Source organism: Phalacrocorax aristotelis, chromosome Z, assembly GCF_949628215.1.
Source record: "Phalacrocorax aristotelis chromosome Z, bGulAri2.1, whole genome shotgun sequence".
In the NCBI taxonomy this organism is placed as follows: Eukaryota; Metazoa; Chordata; class Aves; order Suliformes; family Phalacrocoracidae; genus Phalacrocorax; species Phalacrocorax aristotelis.
Genome location: NC_134311.1, coordinates 47,883,729 through 47,906,142, shown reverse-complemented (window position 1 = coordinate 47,906,142; position 22,414 = coordinate 47,883,729). Strand labels below are relative to the sequence as shown.

Below are 22,414 nucleotides of genomic sequence, written 5' to 3'. Positions count from 1 at the left end.
GACGCAGAGAGCAATCCCCTGCTCAAGCCCTTCCTCCATCCTTTCATGCACTTTCAGCCAAGTTGGGACAGTCAGACAGTCATGTTCCACCAGCCAAATGACATGCAGATATCTGAAGCCCTGGTGTAACCCAAACATGTCTGAATGCCAGAAATAGAAATAGCCCAATAGACTGGGGAGGGAGAAACAAAGGGAAGAAAAAAAAAGATCAAGACGTGAAGAATACTTCTTAAAAAACTTCCCTCTACAGGCAAAAGGACACCATGATCTAAACAGGGCTACTTAGATGGCCCTTCTTTAATGACACTTTGTCTTCTTAAAAACCTGTAGTCACCTGATAAGCAGCTTAGCTATCAGATCCAAGTCTGCCAAGAAATAAGGCTGATGGAAAAAGAACACAAAAAAAATATGGCTGTCCTCCCATCCATCACATGGTTAAAAGATATATACATCTCTCCACAGAACAGTGGGGGAAAAAAAATCTTGACCACTTCTTAAGGATGTGTAAGCTGCTGAGGAGAGACTCCTTCAGCTCCCAGCTTGGAGCCCTCTCCTGTCTGTCACTCCCTGACTGCCACTGATTCTCCCTCTCACTGTTTTTTTGCTGAATACAGTAAGCAGCAGAAGGCAGAGCAAATAAACTCTTCTGTGACTAATGCTGTCTGGCCAAAACAGCCTACCCAAACTATCACAAGGAGTACCTTTATTTGCCTTCTTTGCCTGTGCTCAAGCATGTTCCCTACCTCCTCTCACATGTACCACATCTGGAAAACTGCAGAAGACTGTCATTAAGGAGGTGCCATGGGTGCTGAACAGGAGGAACTCTCCAGTTCTTTTAACAGAAATTTCTAAATCACCCACATTCTCATCAGCTTCTTTTCTCTTCCTTAAATCTCCTCCCTCTTCTGCTTCGGCCTTTTTTCAAACACACAGGTGTTTCGTGCTTGACCCAAAGCGTTTTCATTCTGAAGGGCTGGGGAGTTAACATACACTAGGCAACAAACACTGAGCAGAAGTTTACTGACTCCTATCTGCCTTTCCTGAGGGTGTTCCAGCACTGGGGAACGCACAAGACACACAGCAGTTATTCTGCAAAGGCCTAGCAGTGAAACATACAGAAGCAAAGGGGAGAAGAGTTTTTGAAAATGATCACTACTACTTCTCAGCCGTCTTCAACTCCAAATCCGTTCAGCTACAGCAAAGTGCTAGTATTATGGTCACTAATCTCTCACAGGGCAAATGCTGCTGCAGAAGCACCACTCAGTAAGCCCTTAAGAATATCGTGCCTCTACAAAAGCTACAAGACGTGGTTGTGCAAGCTGCATTTCAAAGAAAGAAAATGTATCATTCATTCAGTTACATTTATCCATTTCATCCCAATAAAATTCATCAATTTTCATCCTATAAAAGTAAGTAGGGAAGAACATATTTTCCCTTGAAAGACAGCTGCAGTAAGGAAACCAGAACTGCAAGCAACGTTTCTGCTTGCTAGAGGCTTGGACGATCTCCTTTATGCTCAACTGCAGCTAGAAGTTATTGTTCAAAGTATGGAAAGGTGAACAGCAGGCTCCTAAAACTGAACCAGATATGTCCAGATTCAGCCTGGATGTAGGCAGTAGAGTGTGATCACTCACAGTAGAGCGTCCAACATCTTTCAACTCTTGTCCAGTCCTTTTGTGCAAGGCGCACATGGCAAACAATTATGCAGGGTCCCAAGGTCTGAGGGTAGCAGTAGTCTTTACCACCTACTTCTGCACAACATCACCTTTAGAGATCAGCTAAGGGGGAGGCAAACCATACACTGTCCAACTTCTGGGAGACCCCATCGTTTTTCATTACATGAATAACTAACTGACGTTGTGCTAGGACATTGAAAGGGTATGGCTCAAAGGATGGTCTTAAACACCCTTCTATGATACTTACAAACTTTAAAGTAAACTTACTTTAAAAACCAAAAGCTCTCTTAGTTAGGTAAGCTTCCCTTTCTGTGTATAGCACAGAAACTGAGAAGAAAAGAAGTTCACTCCACCATTTTAAAAAAAGCATCTAAAACTGAGCAACTGAATTACCTAATTGATTTCCACAGATGGAGTAAAATTTAGATAGTATCACTAGGAGCTGTTACATTTTAGCTCTTTGGAAAATGACATTATTCCTATTCTAGTGCTTAACTACAGTTCTAATTGCCTAATTTTAAGCACTCAAAGGAACATTCAATATGTTTTTAACTGTTCATTCTTATCTACAACTAAACTTCAATAATGCTTCAGCTACTTCATAAATACAAACCAGAACAATTACTTGCATTTTGCAAAAAATACATAGAAAAGAAAACTAAATTACATGGATCAAATTTTATGTAGGAGTTCACCTTTGTTTCTTGCTCATAATTTCCAAAATTCAGCTAACTGCAAAGGTTTCCCTAGCTGCTCCTATTAGCTAAGCTGAACTGCTAATGTGACTGTCCTCCTCCCCTCTCTCCTTTGCATGTTATTGTTGAAATGAAAAGCTATAGAAAAAACCTAGCTCTGCTGAAAATTAGAGCTTTAGGAAATATGTATACCAGAAAGTTGTGTTTGCTGATTGGCTGTCTGTCCTGCTCCTGCCTTCTGTGACACACTGCAAGGTCAGATTGTACTGAAGACCTTGGATTTATATCTGCCAAGAATTTTTCCCTATTTAGTACTTCATGGGCAGACAGCCCACAGTCATCAAATTCACCACTTGCTGGATGACTACCGTAACTCACTCTTCGAGGTCCTAGTAAGGTCTGAAGACAACCAGCATCATCCTGAACAGCTCAGTGAGTGACTGGGGTGACAAGGGGCCCAGAACAAGAAAGGCATTTTGCTCCTTTGGTCAACTCTGTTGACCCTTGTACTGTAAAGTGGAAATAAAAATCCATCCAGGCACCTGAATCGTTGATCTGCAAAATGGACTGATAATTGCCTTAATATGGTCACAGGGAAGAGAGTAAGAGAAACAAGGTCCAGGAAATAGGGATGAAGACATAGAAAACAAGTAAAGGACTGCTCTACTATTGTGTTGCATTTCTTATCTGCAAGAGAAGTTAAATTTTAAGGGAAGTTATTATGCAGGGTTTAATAATTTTCTCTCTTTCAGAGTTTTACAGCTTGAAGGAGAAAGTGTTCTAGTTTCCTTTCTTGAGAGCTACAACCACCCTCCTCCCCCCAAAGGTATGTACTAGCAATGAAAGCAGTGACAATGAAAACACCAAATGGTGTACATATGAAAGTATCTTGTAAACATAACACCGCATGCAGTACAAAGGAACATTTATTACATGCTTGACTGAACAACCACACAAAACCTTGAAACACCAACAAACCAAATAACAAAGTATGGAAAAAATGTTCAGGAAGGATTACTGTCATTAACACTTACAGTCTAATTTGAACCTTTTTATACATGAAGGAAGTAAAACATAAGTGCCACAGAAAATATGACACTGAGATTAATCCAGATATCAGTACATCGTACTCATGCCAATTCTAGCAGGGAACCCTGTACACACACACACATGCACACACGTGCTCTGAGCACGTCTAGGGTGGCTGTCATAGTTGAAATTTAAAAATATTAGCAATAAGTTTTTTAGAATACAGGTGTTTCCATTCCAGTCATATGAAATACGTTCCAATCTTCAAGTTTTAAGCCATAGATATACACACACACTCTCACACACTGATACTTTTAAAAATACACATATATATACATCCACATGTACAGCCACATATGCATGCACACACACACACAGAGAATATGTACCTATATCTGGATATATCCCTGACATTACTATGGATGTCATAAAAGCATGGAATGATTTTAGAGACAAGTTGCAACATAGAGCCATAATGAATTTCTGAATCACCAATACTCACACATAAAAGAGGGCCTGATCATCATCAGGTGCTGGAGAAGATCTAGAATGTGAAGCATATGATGCAGCATCTTTTTACAATGATGTTAACAAATATCAAGTCTCATGCTGAATGCAAGAGGCATACTTATGTAGTTAAGTGTGAGCTACTTTTTTTTCTTCCTTTTTTTTTTCTTTTTTTCCCATTCCACCTCTGCTTCATTTACACCTCCCCCAGAAAGCACCTGCTCTTTATCATTGTCTATAGCTGTGATTATTAACAAGGATGGAAAAATGGAACTGCAGTTTATCTTTTATTTCTTGATCAGTAATTCATCCCCATACTGTAGGTAGGTGAAGTCTGATTCAGCTCTGTAATTATCTGACAGATGTTACAAGCAGCTGCTGCTGAGCACAAAACCCTGGCTATTATTACAGAAATATAAGAGCTCTGGGCAAGGCGGAGTGAGAAGTGAAACAGAATGCATTTTGGTAAGGCCACACATCTGATTTTTCACTCTCAAAGGGGAAAAAAATTAAATACCTAAGTCTGAAACTCAGATTGCTGGTTCTTGAACTATTCAAAATCAAATTTCCTTTAATAAAACAAAAGCCTTTATGAGACAAGTAAGAACAGCTTTATGTTTTCTCAGGAAATAATGTTTGCCACTGAAACACAGCTTTGAAATCAAAATACTTGTGCTTAATCACTTTTCAGGAATACCCTGCTACCCAAAAAAACCTCAGTCTAAAAGTTAAGGTGCTAACTTTGCAGCCGTGTATGGATGAAGGGGAATGATACCAAGACGGCCACACCTGAGTGCTTGTGCACCCTTGTTTCCCGAGGAAGACATCAAACTTGCTTATTTGAAATGCTCGCCCTTAAATCACAAATCCTGCATGGTGGTGCACCACATTAGCTCAGCAGTTGAAATGACATTCTTATAACTGTGTATCCCTCTCAGCAAACAGGAAGAACTATCGTGAGTTAATGCTCCAGATGCCCAAATTTCTGATTTGGGACCTAACCCACATTTTGCATCATAATATTTCTCTGGGATCCTGTACTGCTCCTGAAGGTTCAAATTATAGAAAAGTTTAATTATGCTGAATAGTTCTGTACCACATCTATGTAGACCGAAAAATATTGTCCTTATTCTTGCAAGACTCCGTTACAAGCTGTTAAAGGATTTGTCTTTTCAGTTCTTTGAAGTGCAGAAGCCAGATTCACTTTAAACCCAAAGAACATAAATATAAAATGAAAGACAAATATTTGAAGTAAGAATATGAATAGCACTGCCCCCTTTCCTGTAAGATCTTTCAGAAAGGGGGTGCACTTTTCTATGTTAGATCTGAATATCCACATCTAAGACAAGATTTTGTTATTTCTGACATATCTGCAAAAGACTAAGACTACAAAACAAAACTTAGAGTCACACAGTGTAAAATGCAGCAGCTATAAAAGGATAAGCACAAACAACGAACACATATGTGTTTGATCACCTAACTACGGCACTAATAAAACTCCTCACAGAATAATGGTGCTGTAGCATTTATGTATCTAAGCAGACATACACATACATGCATGCGCGCATACCAACCGAATTCAGTTGTGGCAGTCGGAATTATAATACACTTTGAAAGACTACAGTAATAATCAATGTCAGATTTTATCAACACTGTCTCGCTCATATTCATGACAGCATTGAAGATGATGTAATTCATTAAGTGAGCATATCCCATTATTTAAAAAAGCTTGCATTAAATTATAATCCCAAATGCATGACAGCTATGGGGCAGACAGTTAAACCTACCACCCACAGTGAAGATACTTTGCCTACCTGTTCCCAAAATGCCAGGTCTCTTCACAGCTAGAATACTTCTCGGGAAGAATGGAAGGCCCTGCAGTCAGTTTTGAACTGACAGAAACTACAGTTACCTACAACCACACTGGGACTGAACTGATCTCTTTCAAGGCCACCCTCTTAAATAAGTAGAGGCTTCTATTACCAACAGCTTCATTAATCCCATTTGCAGATCTGACCCAATCCATGCTACCATGGGTTTGAGAGAATTAGCTACCAGATTTCTGGAGCTGTAAATCGAGCACTGGTGTGTCTACAGTACCATCCACAAGCTTAGGAACAACCTCATTTCTAGGTGGTGCATGTGGGCAAAGTTAACGCCACAACCACGACAGCTAGAAAGAATTGTACTTCAAGGGAAAGTTAAAATTCTGTAAATTGAGTGAACTTGAGAAAACTTTCTTGTTAAGCAATTGGATTTTTTTAAACTTGTATTAACTACTGCAAGTTTAAAGCAGTACTCCCAGGTTCAGAAGCAACATCTCCTAAATACCTACTAGTAAGAACTTGGAACTGACTTCACAAGACAGATTGTTTCTACTGTTTGTCACAGATGTACTGAAATTATTTTAAGTATTACTCTTCTGCATTAACATCATGTGTCATACTTTCTGTCTGGCAGTCAAAACCAATATCCATTACAAAGATCTCCATCAAATGAAATCACTTGTGCAAATGGCCAGGACAGTTCATTTGAGACTAAGAAACACAAATACCTTGAGGAAATCCTTCCTTCCTTTAGAAGAGTCATACTATGAATGCAAAACTCCAACTAATCCCATTCATTTGATAAAACCAGGCAAGGCAGTAATGATGATTACCAATGACAGTAATAACTTTCCTAAGAACATCTTCCAAACCCATGAACCTGTAATCTGAAGGTGAACTATCCATCTGAAGCTGTAACTTAAAGGTAAATTCATGTTGTAAAAACAAACAAAATTTTCATTTCAAATACTTGCATAAATAACCAAATTTTGATTATTAGCCTCTTTCCTACCACTATCCATCCACCATCTAGCTTTACCTACTTTATATCTGGTCCAATGAGCGAATGCCTCCTAAGCATAGCCCGGGCTTGTGCATTGGTTAAGTTAGTGGTTGACTCTTCATTAATCGACAGGATGCAGTCCCCAACACCAATCCGTCCATCACGACTTATTGAGCCTCCATGGATGACGCTGCGGACTATCATTCCTGAGCCATCTTTATTGGAACTTACTGTCATCCCTACAGTGAAAAATGCATGAAACAGTTAGCAACATCTTTAAGCCCCAGCTCTGACAGCCCAGAAAAGAAAAAAAAATAACCTGGGGCAGGGAAGGTAAAAGCCAGCCAGCTGACCTGCCAGTGTCAGCAAGCCTACAAATGTTGCTCTTATCCTCCCCTGCATTTCATTCTTTCCAACAGGAGACAGCAGTTACAAATCACAATCACAGTATCTTTACCTTGCTTTGTGTTGTTTCACATACAAGGCTCAATATAAGAAAAACAACAGCAGTGGAAAGCTTAAGCAGAAAATAAGCAAAAAAGGTAATGAAATTGCTTCTAGAACAGTCAAATTTACCACTCTTCTGGATGGTTTACTGAGTTTAGACGCCACATTTATGATGGTTCTCTTTGGAAATGAGGTGAAATGATTAAACAGTTAATTAGGAGCACAGAGCCAATACAACCACATGTACTTATTTTCAACAGAAAAACTGAATCAGAGAGTGGCTGCCTTCCTACTCTCAAAGGTGGACCATTGCTTAGGCCCAGAAGAGCATCCTGACTTCTGTGAGAGCCTGCACACTATTCATGGACACAGTCTACTAGTTGAGTTATACCACAATTCCACATGTGGCACAGCAGGACACTACTTTTCCATGTTTATACATACGATTTATCTCAACTTCCTTTTCACTAATGGGAAATGAGACAGAGATGCTCTTCCCCCCCCTCCCCAAGGGGACTTAATTGTCATGCCAGGCTTCACATGTCTTTGTGACTGTTCTTACATGCATGACTTGTCACTATTATTTTCAGGGCAGTTGATGCTCGTGAAATCAACCCTGATGACATTTCCAGGAAAAACTCTTTTTCACTAAGGCAATAGAAAGGCAGCTGAACGGCCAGCACCAGGTGGACTTCCACAATTCTAGTATTGCCAAACTTAGTTTTATTCTTTTTTGTGCGCTACCATGATGAAACACCAAAGTAAGAGTGCCTTATAGAGGAATATCTATTGGAGAAGGACGCAGTGACTACCACACTATGTATTCTCCTGGTGTTGCACATAAACATCAGGCTAGCAAGCACTGGGGAGTGCAGTTGTGCATCTGCAAGCTCTTACCTTATTGTCTAGACTGCGAGTAGAAGGAAGATGACAGCTACCCAGAGCAAGACCTCCAGTGATACCGACTATGAAAAAATTCTAACCATTTATATACAAACATGGCTACAGAAGACAGACACTGAACACTCTAGTCTGTGACCTCAGACCTTGGGAGACAGACTGGCTGAATAGAGTTTAGAAGGCAGCTATAAGCCCCAGCCAACCACAGAAACATCTACCTGTGTATCTGTCTCAGAGGAAAAATAAAATACTGTAACCATTTAAAGAACAACACTAATCTGAATATTCATTTCTGCTTCTTAGGACTCCTTCCCGTAAATAAAAATCTCTTAATAGTGTTGGCTTCTCATACGTACTTGTAGTTCAGATCAACATAGCTGTCTAAAGTATGAGGTGGCCCTGATTAGCAAGGAACTGCTCAATGAGCTTCTTAGACACAGGAATACATGTACATCTTTACTTTGGTATGCAGAAGCTAAAGTTTATCTTTTGGAAAAACTGCAAAACCCATCTTCATGATGGCACTTTATATTAAACTGATGAAAGAATATGGTGTTACCATTGACTGTAGATCTATATTTATGATTTGTCAGGTAATGATCTCAGCTCTGGTCAGGCATCATTTAAGCATGAGTGTGTCAGACTTGTGATACAGACACACAATGCTTCTGATTTATTGCCTTGCTATTAGAAAATGTAGAGGTAAACTGCCTGTCACATACCCCTCAGATTAGTAATGTTACAATGTTGAGCACATAAGAGATGGCATTTACAGGTGCCATCCTGGGATGGATGCCCCAGCGTTTACACTCACATACTCCTTCCAGCAGCTACATCTTGACAGATATGCTCACACAGGTTACTCAGTCAGATTTTAACATCAACACGACTGTGCACCAGAGTGGTCTCCACCAGAATACAGGCAGTGTGCACAGAAAAGCAAAGTGCCAAGGAAGCAGTCGAAATGTAGTCTGAAATTCTGAACCTAACTTTGCTGCTTGGTTAAGCCAATTACAAAAAGTATTACTGAAGCCAGTGTAATAGCATTTTAGAAGAACATCACCCATGGTTTCTACGCTGACATCCTCATTACAACAGATCTGCAAGACTGATGTTGCACTTTGGACAGCTACATTTTCAGGTTAAAAATGCAAATACCACTGTCAGGTTGCCAAATTAATCACACAGGACAATGGCATTTCAGCTCTTCTTGCATGTGGGTGCTCCATCCTCTTACCTTTTAAAAATTGCAATCAAAAGGTTAGAACTCCAGCTGTGGCCAGATTTGCAGAGTTGTTGCAAGCTATGGGCAACACCATTTTAAAGGAAAAAAGAAGTGGCAGTTCTGAACTGAAATAACTGATGCAGCTTTCAACATCATTCACAGCTCTTGATTTATCTCCTTTTGTAAAAATGAAAGTCAAAAGCAGTGCAGCTACATGTGTAAACTGGTCACTGTGCCCAGGCAGCTTCCCAGGCCAGAGCACAAACAGACTGGAAGTAAAAGACTACAGTCAAAAGTCAGGAGAAAGCATTATTCACATTCATACTACATGGCCAGTCTTACTTTTTCTTCACGCATGTAATGTCTGCCAATGTGCACCCTGCCCCAAATTTGTATTTTTATGCTGTATTACACTTGATATGAAATTTGCTTTGTATGTTCACTGCACATACGTGAAAAACACTGCCTCACTTAGTTAAGAGGTTACTGCAAACAAAACTTCTTTAACAAAATCCAAATGCCTGGAACTACACTATGACCTGCACTTTGTACAGCCTGGCAACGAGGCCTATAAAGGCAGTTAGATACCCAAGCACCTTGTATCAATGAAGGTCAAAATGTATTCACGTCAGCCTTGCCTACAGCTTTATATTTTGGGGAGGCTGATTTTAAACCAGATCAGTTCCTTATCCAGTTTGGAGGCTGGCTGTATCACGAAGGAGAAGGTGATATGAGCCAGACTGCGCATCCAGCCATCAGAGGGCAGTTTATTCCAGGCGGAAGCATCCACAGTATCACAGGTCCCCACCCCTCTGCACAGCAAGGGAGTCCTGAGCAGTGGCTGTTTACGAACAAAGGGCCCATGGGTTGCTTTCACGGTGCTTTCTGTGGGCAACCCAGCCTCAAGCATTTGTGCACTAACCGCAAACAGCCAGCGCCCCCAGAAACTCCTGCCCTACCAACACCAGTCTTCAAGTACATCCAGTTGGCCGGAAGAAACGGCAGCCGGAACCTAAACTAACACAAATGAACACACCAACCACAAACAGGAGGGGAGCACCCACTGCCTCCCACCAAAAAGCCTCTCCCATACTGGCTCTGGGAACTGGCTTGGGAGGATGCTGTCCCTGTGCTCCCCCTCACACAGTTCAGGGCCACAGCAGAGACCAGGAAATGTTTCTGTCTGTTGTGCCTGTTTGCTCCAAAATGTGCAAATGTGCTCTAGTCAGTATGCTCAGGAAGTTGCAGAATGCAGGCATTCAAAACTCTGAAATTCTCTACAAATTGATAATATCATTGAGTTAAAAACAATACCTACTAAACATATCAATGATCTCATTTTCAGTAATACTGAGGCACTTAAATACAAGTACAAATGCATAGCAAGGCAGCAAACAGCTTCTTTAGAGCATTTTGATGATCCTCAGAAAGCAAGATCATTTTGTATTTACATGCATTTGAAAGTCCAGTCTACAGCTCTTTGGCCAAAGTGTGCTCCTACAGCATGCTTTGGCTCTACGTTGTTTTTCCACTATATTATATAAATGCACAGAAATTAAAAACCAATGTATTAATATTGTTCTGTAAACATTTAGGAATGACTAAACTCCCTTATGAGAAAAAAAAATTCTCAGTGAGACTGGACACTTTACTTTTGTGTTCACGTGACAGCAAATGGATCCACTGCCATCATCATAGCCAAACACAGCAAGAGCAGCAAAGAATGAATATCCTATTATGCTTTCCCCAATAAAAGGAAAATGTTTAGTCTTTACTAATAAAACAGGAAACATATGAGAAAATCAGAAAGCCATGTTCCTGAACACATTACAAAAAATGTTAGCTACCTTACCTAGACTTGAATTGCCTTTTGCAATAGTGATAGTCTTCTCATACATGTTTTTGACTGAATTTGGGGTTATGGAACTTCCCTCCAAAGACACTGGGCATCTCTTTTCCATTAAATGCACTTGACCCTAACACAATGGAAAATAACATCAGTTCAGAATACCGAGGTAAAAATACAGTTGGACATACTGACCTCAACTCATCTTACCTTACACAAAAGCTAGGCACGTAATTAATATAGATTCCTTATACTGACGTTGGAAAAGTCAGTTCATCAAAGATCAAACTGACATACATGAAGCTTATGTTTTCATTCAGGTAATACAGCAGATCTACCACAAAGTATGCTTTTAATTTAGGGACATCAGTTACAGTCTTAAAATTAGTGGGATGAATTTGAGAACTCTCAGGTTCGCTCACCACACCACATGTCTGACAATCTGCCACTGCTGAAATAACAAATCTTGTAAGAAATTGCAACTCTTAAGAATTTCTTAATAAATCACTGAACAGAAATAAAAAGAAACATGTCACAGTGATTGCCATATAAAGGAATATTATGCTTGCATATCATGGCATCACAGGCCAGTTTGTGAGGTGAACTGTGCAGGCTTGCACAAAAACCAGGATACAAGTTTTTCACACCACTCCCCCTTGGCTTCCCAGGTCTGGTTTCCAGCTGTGCACCTCCACTTTGAGCCCATGCCTGTGCAGAGGTTAACAGGGGATAAGAAAAGCCCCCCTGGCATTCTCAACAGGTACACTGTGGTCCAGCAGTGTCCGCCACTGTGAGCTATGTGCTGAGTTTTATATACCCCTGTATTGCCAGTCTCTGGGACATAACTATCGTGACACTACAAATTATCTCCTGTTAGACGGGTCTAAATCCTTAAGTTTTCATGTGAGCTACCAAATCCGACGGGCATTTATAATTGAACAACCACACATGGCTGTTGGTCAGTGTCATCCTCTGTAGGAGATTCTATGGTTTAGTATTGCCTTTCTGCAGGTTTTTTTAATAATTATGTAAAAAAAAAAACCAAAAACCTTTACTTTTTCAGTGGGATCGAGCTGCATGGTAGTGGCAAGGCTTGTACTTTGTGCAATTTCTGCTGTTGTCTGAGATCCAGTCCATGTTGCTGTGTTTTCACTTTCATTTTGACTGATATCCGAAGCATCCAGAGGCAGAAGATCCTTTTTAGTAAAACCAGTTGCAGTTTCCAGGTTATCGCCCACTGCAGACTTTTGCTCTGTCACACTCTGATTCAGATCCATGTTGTACAGGTTCTGGTCAGACACACAGAAATCAGCTGTAGTGTCTGAACATTCCTCTCCAACAGACTGTTAAACACGTGAGAAAATGAACAATCAACATTTTTGCATAGTATAATTAAAAAGCACATTTCATGCTAAATTCTTAAACAGAAACTAATCTCATAGAATTTAAACATATTTGTTGTAACATCAGTGTCTTCAGTAGATCCCTACAGGCATTTTACTATCAAATTTACTTGATTCCTCAATTTCTTCTGTTTTACAAAACCACTAATCAATGAAAATAAAGTTACTGTTGAAGGCTAAATTCTAATTTGGTGCTCATCAATAAATCTCCACCAACTTCAGGAAAGTAACATCCACTCATGCATCGTCAAACTAGACATAATTCCAGCAAGTTATTAGAATTAAAGCATCAAATTGTCTTTCTCAGGTAGAAGAACTTTGAAAGATCAAGGTCTTTACTTTTAAAACACTTAGCAAGGAAAGAGCAATTTCAAGCAGCTCAGACAATAAGCATGCAAACTAATAATCCATTTAACTGAGCAGAAGCACATTTAGATAACCCTTCCACACCAAGAAGAAAAAGTAGAAACTCAGTCAAATCAGCAAAAAATGAACATGGAGCTTTTGAACTGTGACAAAAATGAAATACAATGATGGCAGTTACAGAAGCTTAGTAGTTAGTACTTATTGCAAGTGTATCCATTATGGCTGCAGTATTGGGATTAAGTTCTCAACACCAAATTTGTTCAGACTTTCAAGATCCCAAGATCCTGCATTTCAAATATTTGAAGGGATTTCAATAATCACAACCTTCTGAAAAAAGAAAAACTTCAAATATTCTTTAGCTCAGCTTTCAGAATAAGTAATTTTAAAAACAGGTAGGCCATTAGATATTACAAAGATATATCAAGGACTTAGAGGTTGGATTTAGAGGCTCTTTGTCAATATTAGGGATTTTTCTCTGACATGTAGTAAATGTAGTCAGTGGGGAAAACATGTTTCCCAGGATTTTGGGTTATTTTTTAACATTTTGTGTCAAGGGCCTTAGAATTAGTTTTTCTCATCTTTCATGAAGTGCACACATGCTTGCTCTGTCCCCAGACAATCATCAAAAAAGGCTCACCTGTAAATAACTGGCTTAAGTAACATCTAAGAAGATAATTGAGCAAAGCCTAAATACAACTAATCTGCATGATGTAACCAATGAAATAATTTCTTACCTTATGGAGAACAGACCACCAGAACTATAATCTATTTAAATTATTTCATTACATTTCAAAGGAAGCTGGGACATCTACTTTTAAGTCTGTTTTCTATCCATTTCCAAATCAGTGAAAACAAGACCCAGATCACACTCAACATTTATTCCATATGCCATATACACATAGAGTTGCAGCATATGCCCATTTTTATTTTTTTTTTCTTAACTTAAACAAAAGCCATTGCTGTAATTTTTGTAGACAAACAGGATTTCTGGAATTTGTAACTACAGCAACATGTGGCCTCATTAGAGCACTTGCATTACTTTGACTTCAAGTAGGTTTTTTCATCATCTATTTTAAAAGTGACACCAAAGGAATTCAGAATCTGTCAACTGCCCTGCAGTCAGAAATAGCTGAAATACCTCTGCATTCCTCATAGCACCTAACAGCAATTTTTTTTCATTTTTACTGCATTGCACTTGCCTCAAATATCTTCTTTTATGAACCTTTTCTCACTATGTTCAATTCGTGAAGTCATTCATAATTTCAGAGTATAAAATATTACTTGATGAGAACTTAATGCTCACTTCATGCTGGTGCACAGAAAGGAACACTGAAGAGTCAGGACCATCATCTTTAAAAAAAAAAATCTAAACTGAAGCCATCTTTAAGTCAATGCTGAAAATAACTTAAGATGTTCTAGAGCCTCAACGTGATATATAATGTAAATCCAGCCTCCACCTCATAAAATGCTTCTCAGCATGCAAAATGCATAATCCGTTTAAGTAACAATTACAGTGTTAAACAATGCAATCTGTCCCACTTGCACAGCAGAGATGTGTTCTTCTGTGGATTAGGAGAAACCATTAGAAGACAAATTTAGCTTTCCAGCCAGTGCCTTGTAAGGGCTGAACATATTCCAGGGAGTTACTGCAGCTCAGGTGTGGAAGAAAAAGCAGGTACTCTACACCAGACTGCAAATCCTGGAATAAATCCCTACAGTGTTGTTTTCAAAGACAACTGCTAAGAGAAATTACTTGGAAGACTCTCGATTAGCAAAATAAATCTACAGACTGCCAAGAAAAAGGAGCATGAAAAATCATGGAAAGAAACAAAACACCAACTCTGATACAAGCAATCAAGTCATTATGGGTATGTGACCAGCAAGAAAAGATACTGCTCTTTGTATTAACCATAAAGAACTTATCTTCATTTACTAACTTTAAATAGAAATTATTAGTAATCAGAGATTTGATATATACAGATTTGGTGTCAATTACAGTATCATTATGAACATTTCATTCTAGAACACAGTAAGTGAATTAGCAAACATACTATGAAGCATAAAAGCAAAGCTTAAGATGAAAACTTACTCTTGCTTTTCATACTTAAAATACTACAAATAATGCAGTTATTTGGTATTACCACTTTTTACTATGCTCTGAGGTAATAACAATTACGTTTCCATAGCAGACTGCTCACCACAGCTTTAACAGTACAAACATCTCACCATACTTCATCTGGCTATACAAAACACAAATCCAAGCTTTCAATCTTCTGCCTGCCACTATCTTCAACACAGATGTCTGAAAGATACCAGCACTACCATAAACAGAGCTGCGCTTTAAACTGGTACCAAATAGTACAGTTGGAACCAGAATGACATAAAACATTTATATCTAATAATACAGCCTTTTCACACTTATAATCAAAGTTTGTCATCAATAAAACCATCCTCCTTTTTACCTTGGGAGTTGAAAATGAAAAGCGGAACGAGGAGTTCAGATCACCGCTACAGGCACTGCCATGCAGAGCTATCATTGAAGCCTGGAAGACGTCACTCTCCAGCGAATACTGCGATTCAAAGGTGGACTCATCCACTAGATCTGCCTCACGAGAGTCCACCTAACAACAAAAGCAATTCAATCAGCCAGGCTATGTGTTTGTTACATTCACACCACATAAGCCCCAAACACACGCACCTCAGCTGCTACATACTGACTGACACTCCCCTTCCTTTTTTCGCCCCCCACACTTTACACTGAAGCTATATTTGCACAGCACAGTAGGAAAAATTTCTGCTTCCAGTCACAACTCACATTACTACATCTTCAAATGTCGTAAAGAATATTTCAAGAAAAGCGAGAGTCTCAACTGGAATGAGTTGCAGGGCTGAGGTAGGCTGATGCCTGTTAATAGAAGTGTTGGGAAAATTCTGCTCTACTCTCTCCCATAAAATTTTAATTTACTTAGGGATTTTTTCTTTTTCTTCTTAATTTTCTTTTACAAGAATTAGCACTGAAAAATATAATGAGCTTCACTTAGTGCCACCTGTCAGGAATGATCCCTCCACCCAACTTCACAGGTTTGTTTGCTTTTAAAAGGATGTGAAAAATGATCTTCTGGAAACTGCAATGCTTTCTGATACATTTATAAGAAATATTTATGACATTATCTTTTATGATTTCCAAAATATTTTACATTTGACAACAACATTAATATGGACAATTCTCCTGTTTTTACATGAGAAATAAAATTTTAGAAATAGTTCCAGACATAGACATGCAGAGTATTTTTTGCCCTTTTTTCTTTTTTTCTTAAATGAAATATAATTTTTTTCAAGACTCATACTTTCAAGCACTAGAATAAAATTAAGTTCTAAAAGACTTAACTTATGGTGCTTCACATACTACACTTTGATTACAATTTCTTCTCCCCTGGCAGGGCTCAAGAAAGCTCTGTGTATGTTAACAAAAATGATCAGCAAGTTCAGAGTCATGACCATACCGTAAACTTGTACGAAGCAGCGAAGTGCACCCATCTGCAGATATGGGACCTAAGTGTTGTTTTTCAGCCTCTGTGGTTAATCATACTATGAATTCATTATGTCAGATTCACAACAGCAATAGCAAAAATCTGCAGTGATTCAATATACCGATTCCTTTTTGAGATTCAAATGATCCATTTTTTTATTGTTTCAACCCTGAAGACTTAAGAGCTAGTTCAAATGGCTCCTTTGGTGTAACTTACTCTCAAACCATCTTCTGGAAAATAGACTAGTATTACCAAAGCTATGCCCTAAAAAACGATTGTGAAAAATAGGGATAGATGTAGAATATGAGGAGATTCATCTACAAATGACAGTATCTCATGAGTGCATTATGAAAACACATCTTCAACTGGGTGACTGCACATTCAATTTCATATTTTGCCCATTTAATTAGACAGTTGACAATTTAACCATATTTTTATCTACCATATATTTTAATTTTTCTTTAACTTTAAAAAATGGGGGTTTTTTTGTATGAATCACACACAGAAGTAAATTTTTTCAATAATTAAGTTTTGATCTGATCTTCTCAACACATCTTTAATTAAAGGGTATTTACATTATATAACCTGGGTTCTTCATACGTCTTCTCAATGAATAGAGTAAGGCAAATCCTATTATCTAACTACTGTACCAAGATAACAAACTGCATAAGGGAAAACAGGCAGTCTTGTTTAAAATCAAGTCATTACAACCAGCTTGTCACTTGCAAATGTGAAAAAGTAGCAAACACTGGAATCAGTAATTCAGAGATTTTTTGCTTTGGAAGATCCATTTCATGGTTTTGTTTTGGTTTTGTTTTTCCTAATGAATTAAGTTCTGGAGTTCAGCAGAAACTGCTTCCCTACTCATGCCCCCAGAAAACAAGGGCCAAATAACTTCAATATCAGGCCCAGATCAGTACAAACACCCATCAGAAGACACACTCAAAATATATTTATACACTGGCATGGGGTTTTTTTTTCCGAGTTTTTTTAGTTTTTTATAGAGTCCTATTTCCTTTGTCATTTTTCTCTAGAGTTCCTATTGGTAAATTCTGGGCTATGTAAGGCACTGAATGCTCAGGTAAGCCACATTGTGCAAGTGAACACCTTTTGACCTTGCAAATCTCATAATCACTGATTAATTCTAAAGACTATAGAATACCGTTAGAAGGAAGGATTGGCAGCTTTTGAAGACAGTGTTCCTTTTAAGGCTGGCTTACATGCAAAAAGAGAGTTCCAAAAACTTTTCAAGGTAGAGAAGTGAAGTATTATGACATACAGGCAATGAGACTTATTTACAAAATAAGCACATGCATATTTCTCTACACAAGGTGAGATTTTTCAAAGGGATACTCAGTGCATGCAAGAAGTGGTAGCCACACACTTTTGAGAATCTTAGCAAAGTACTTTGGTTTTTTTCCAGCAACTAATATATCATAGGTCAGATTCACAACTCATGCAAACAGCCAAAATCTCCAGATGCAAGTTTCTACCATGTGGGGATCCATCCCAACTATGGTGGGTGAGTAACATAGTAACAGTAAACACTAAAAAATAAGCATGAACAGTGACAAAGCAATCCCTTTCATTACAAATTGCAAAGCCTTAAGAAATCTTTGGTAAGTTGGGCCACTAACCAGAGCCAGCTCAGCATGGAAGAGGGCTGCATCAGCTGGCCCCTCCTCCTCAAGTGCCTGGGCAGTGTAGAAAAAGCAATCTTCCTTAGCAGAGACATAGCCCTCCTCTGGTGAAAGCTGCAGAAAGAATGAAGCTCTGAGTCGGATGACTGGCCAGGACACAGGGTGTGCAGAGTGTGTTATGTGTCGGGGTTTGGAGAGCCAAATGAATTCCAAATGCAGCAAAATGTTCATTTCAATCACAGTGTTGGGTAGATAGACAATTTTTTTTTTTCAAATTTACCTGAACTGATTCAGCTTCACATCTCATTTTACATCCCAAAGTAATGAAAAAGGCCTGTCCAGCTATACCACAGAGCCCACAAGCTGATCCTAAACTGATTTTCTATTTCTGCTCTTATTACACATATACAAAAACTTTCATCAGAGCTGCCACCAGGGAAAGGGCCTGACAGCAGAGGCCTTTACAACGTTGCTAGCCACAGAGTAATCTTGTTAGCAGGCAGGAAGACTGCATCCACTGTCTGTGTTTAAAATTGTATTTCCCGGGGATACAGGAACAGCCTCAAGAGGACAAAACATAATTCTATTATCCAGTAGCTTTTTCCAACATAATTTGATGCTAGGTGCATTCATTTAGTACTGCAAAGAAGCCAGTGATTACTCACAATGCTTACTTAATTGGCAAGCATAATACGTGAAATATTAAAGTGCACATGCTGAATGTTTACAAAATGCTGGGAACAGAAACAAAACCTCCATGCATTTTCTCTTTTAGAATGACATCTTCTTAAGTATGAAAATGTTGATTTGCAAGACACTTTAGTGTGTAACTCAGTCTCTACTACAAAAATGCATTTAACACAGCAAGTTAAAAAAGTATCCTCTTTCTATGAAAAGCAATGTTTCTACTAACTTAAACATTAGCCATTCCCTCCCACTGTCTCCACAAAGATCCACTAAGAATGAAAATCTGGTATATGCATCCACAAGGATTACAAGATTGTAATTTCAAGAAAAGCAAAAATGAACCCCAAAGACTGCGCTTCCATCTTTCAAATATAGTGACAGGTATCTTCCTTGTAAAGAAAACCCGATGCCATTGTACTGATTTCAGTTTGACACATCAGGGACAGTTCGTCCACCAGCATCCTTACTGACACACTATCTCAGTCACCCTAGCTCTCCCTCAACCTCATTCATCTCATTAATTTCAGGCTAGATTTTAGAAAGTAGTCTGTAACATTTATGGCCACGCTAAAATAACCAGTTTGAGGTATATGAACTGAAGACTACTCACCATTCTTTAGACAAAAGTGTGCAGTCTAAATATAAAGACTGCATATGAACTATGCCTTGCAAAGTCAAGGAATAGGCAAATGCCAGTGAAAACACTAAAAATTGACCTTATATCACCATCTCACACATTCAGAGAACCTTGCAAAGGGTACAAAATTATGCCTGGCAACTTGCAGCCCTGAAAGAATGTACTCATTGCAAGATGCTTCACTGTTTTCTCAGCTGCAAGACAGGTGTGCTAGGTCCTGCAATCACTAAACCAGTCACACACTACACAGGCCACTCCTAAATGCTGAGAGATACAGAAATCTATTAAAGATAGTTTCCAGATGTTTTGAGCCACCCAGCTGTACCCCAAAGCACACAAAGCATATGCAGAAGCTGGGATCATCAGGTACCAGCTTAAATTACATGAAAAGTACCCACTGAATTCCCAAATCCTTACAGGCAGTGGTTTCGCAACTCCTATTTTAACTGTTCCTGCTGGGGCTCCTTTCAGTGCTTGTACCGCTTCCTCCAGGCTGCTGTTTTCCAGGTTAATATCATTGACAAACATAAGCCGATCTCCAGGAAGAAGTCTGCCATCTTGCTCGGCCACACCCCCAGGAACTAATGAGCGAATCACAATTACAGTGTTTGCTGGATCAACAGGATCCTAATTAAATAAAAGGAAGAAAAAAAATTCATTTTATTTACTCTTTTATGTCTTGAAAGGCTAATTTTTATGCAGAGTTGGGTTATTAAAGAAGTTTGAGCTCTGTTCCAGACAAACCCTCAGCAGGAACGTAGCCTCCTGTCCATACTGTCCATATATTTAGACTTCCACCTATTTTTAATTATCAGATGTGAAAATTATTTCTCCATTCTAGGTGATGTCCCATCATATATTCCAGCATAAAAAACTGCTAAACTGCAGAGTGCTGTTCATACTGTAATGAGTAATTACACACAAGAAATTCAAATACTTCCTACTGCAATGACAGCATTGCAGACTTCATTCTCCCTTACACTCAGTGGTTTGGGAACATAGCTGGGCAGTGCGGCCTGGGGCTAAGTTAACATACGCACTCTGGTGGAACAAAGCACTTATTTTCAATAACTCTCTTACACTTCATGGCACCAGGTCTTGCTCAGCTGAGAAAGCACTTTTTAAGAGGCAAGCCCTTGTGCATGCCTAATTAAGCACTTTATGGGAGACAGGAACATACCAATAGAGGACTCTAATCAAGACAAAACAAAGTGGTGTTTGCTTTTAATAATGAAAACGGCTTTGAAGTCCCCATCCTTCAATGCACTGATTTTTATAAAAACGCTAGCATCAAATATGAAGAACATGAACGCATGATTCTGTTATAACAGTAATCACAGGTGCACACATTTTCATGATTCTTATAGAATTACATTCACAAGGAACATCATTACATGTTAATATTTCCAACACATGGCAATTCACCTGAGTGCATGCACAGAAAAATAAGAGAAATGTAATAATGTACCAGCTTTACTGATAGCAAAAGGAAAAGTAAACATTTACAAACAGGCTTGCAAAGCTAACAGGTTTCCATGCCAAGAACTACATCTGAAAGGATGTACTCCATCAAGGCAGCACCCAAAATCACAGGTCTTGGAGACTGATGAAAGCTGGTGAGAGAGAGACATTGAGAGAGGGAGGGAAGGAGACCAAGAAGACCCTGAACATTTCATGGCAGTGAATGCAGTAAGAACGCCACAAAGCAATAAAACACTTTGCAAGCAGAAATACAGCTAGCATTGCTGGAGATAGTGCTTAAGCCTGAACACCGACATCTTCCTCACTGATTTAAAAACAAGTGTTCACACTGTCGCTTTAGATGACATTCCATGAAGCATCTTTTGAAAAAAATCACCTCTCTAGTGTATGTGATAGTCTTCCCTGAGTTAACAAATCACGTAGACTTTCCTACAGGCCTGCCATTGCATAAAACATGAGGAATCTATTAGTATGAACATAACTGTCCTTAACTTTAGTCACTGTTCACTGAAAATGAATTGAAAATTTGATGGAAACAGCAAAATATGAAGATAAATCTCACTGTCAACATGGTTCACAGTCTTAGACGAAAGCAGAAACTTCAGGGACGAAATGTTTTAACCACATCTTGAAGGAGAGAACAAATCACAAATACAACATCAAAAAGAAGGCAAGTTTCAGAAATGTGACTACAGCTATAGGATATAATCAAACTCACATTTCCAAAACATATAAAACAATTTAAGGTACTTCCCACAGCCCTTCAGTATTACCATCCATAAACAAAATTCAGTAACTAACCACAAAGGCAACCACCATTTGTGTCAACACTTCAGAAGAGGCTGAAGCAAAAATTAGCTTTATTTTGTGCTGACGTGGACTCCAAATACTCAGGCTCAGCTATGGTGTCTCACTGCAGAGCATCATGAGTAACACGTTAAAGAGTAATCACTGTTTCATAAAACAGATACTTGACTATGCCTTTATCCTTCAGAATATTAAGCTACGCCGCTCTTCACCTTTATCAGCGTGCAAATGCAAAATACTGCTAAGGCATAGATTAATACTAAGCAGTGCCTTGTGGGCATAATTTCCACCCGGAAATTACCTCCACGTGCAAATGCATATACTTTTAGGGACAAGATCCAGCAGAGACCTGGGAAGAGACCAGGTCCTGCAGCACCACCAAACAACTGGGGAAAAGCCTACACTGACCGCAGGGAGGTATTACTTGACTTTGAACAGATTAAAAATTATACACTGTGACAACTGGGAACAGGAGGAACATTTGTTCTGGGATCCTGACCAAATGCAGGGAGGAGACAGGCACTGCGCTGTTCATTGGGGCACAGCAAGAATCACAGCTTGAGATACCAGGAACTTTGAATTAAAACACAAAATGAATGGCGGTGTTTAGGCACGTTCTGGATAGACAGCAGCTAAGCAAGGGATTTCAGAATTGCAGTTATGGATTTTAGTAAATCCTGCTTTAAGCACCTAAGTCCTTTATTGGAT

General features: G+C 39.0%; 1 protein-coding gene across 32 annotated transcripts in view; it reads right to left on the bottom strand.

Annotated features, from left to right (window-relative positions):
- MPDZ (multiple PDZ domain crumbs cell polarity complex component) overlaps positions 1-22,414 on the bottom strand; it is a 103,737-nt gene that overhangs the window by 33,153 nt on the left and 48,170 nt on the right. For 14 of the 32 annotated variants that reach the window (XM_075079667.1, XM_075079686.1, XM_075079666.1 and 11 more), the window contains 5 exons: positions 19,835-20,044; positions 15,386-15,544; positions 12,204-12,497; positions 11,161-11,284; positions 6,777-6,975 (listed from right to left, as the gene is read on the bottom strand). In XM_075079667.1, coding sequence (XP_074935768.1) covers positions 6,777-6,975; positions 11,161-11,284; positions 12,204-12,497; positions 15,386-15,544; positions 19,835-20,044 — 986 coding nt within the window. Of the gene's footprint in view, positions 1-3,902; positions 3,945-6,776; positions 6,976-11,160; positions 11,285-12,203; positions 12,498-15,385; positions 15,545-19,834; positions 20,045-22,414 lie in introns of all 32 variants that reach the window. The other 18 variants (XM_075079672.1, XM_075079673.1, XM_075079661.1 and 15 more) reach the window with 4 other exon arrangements.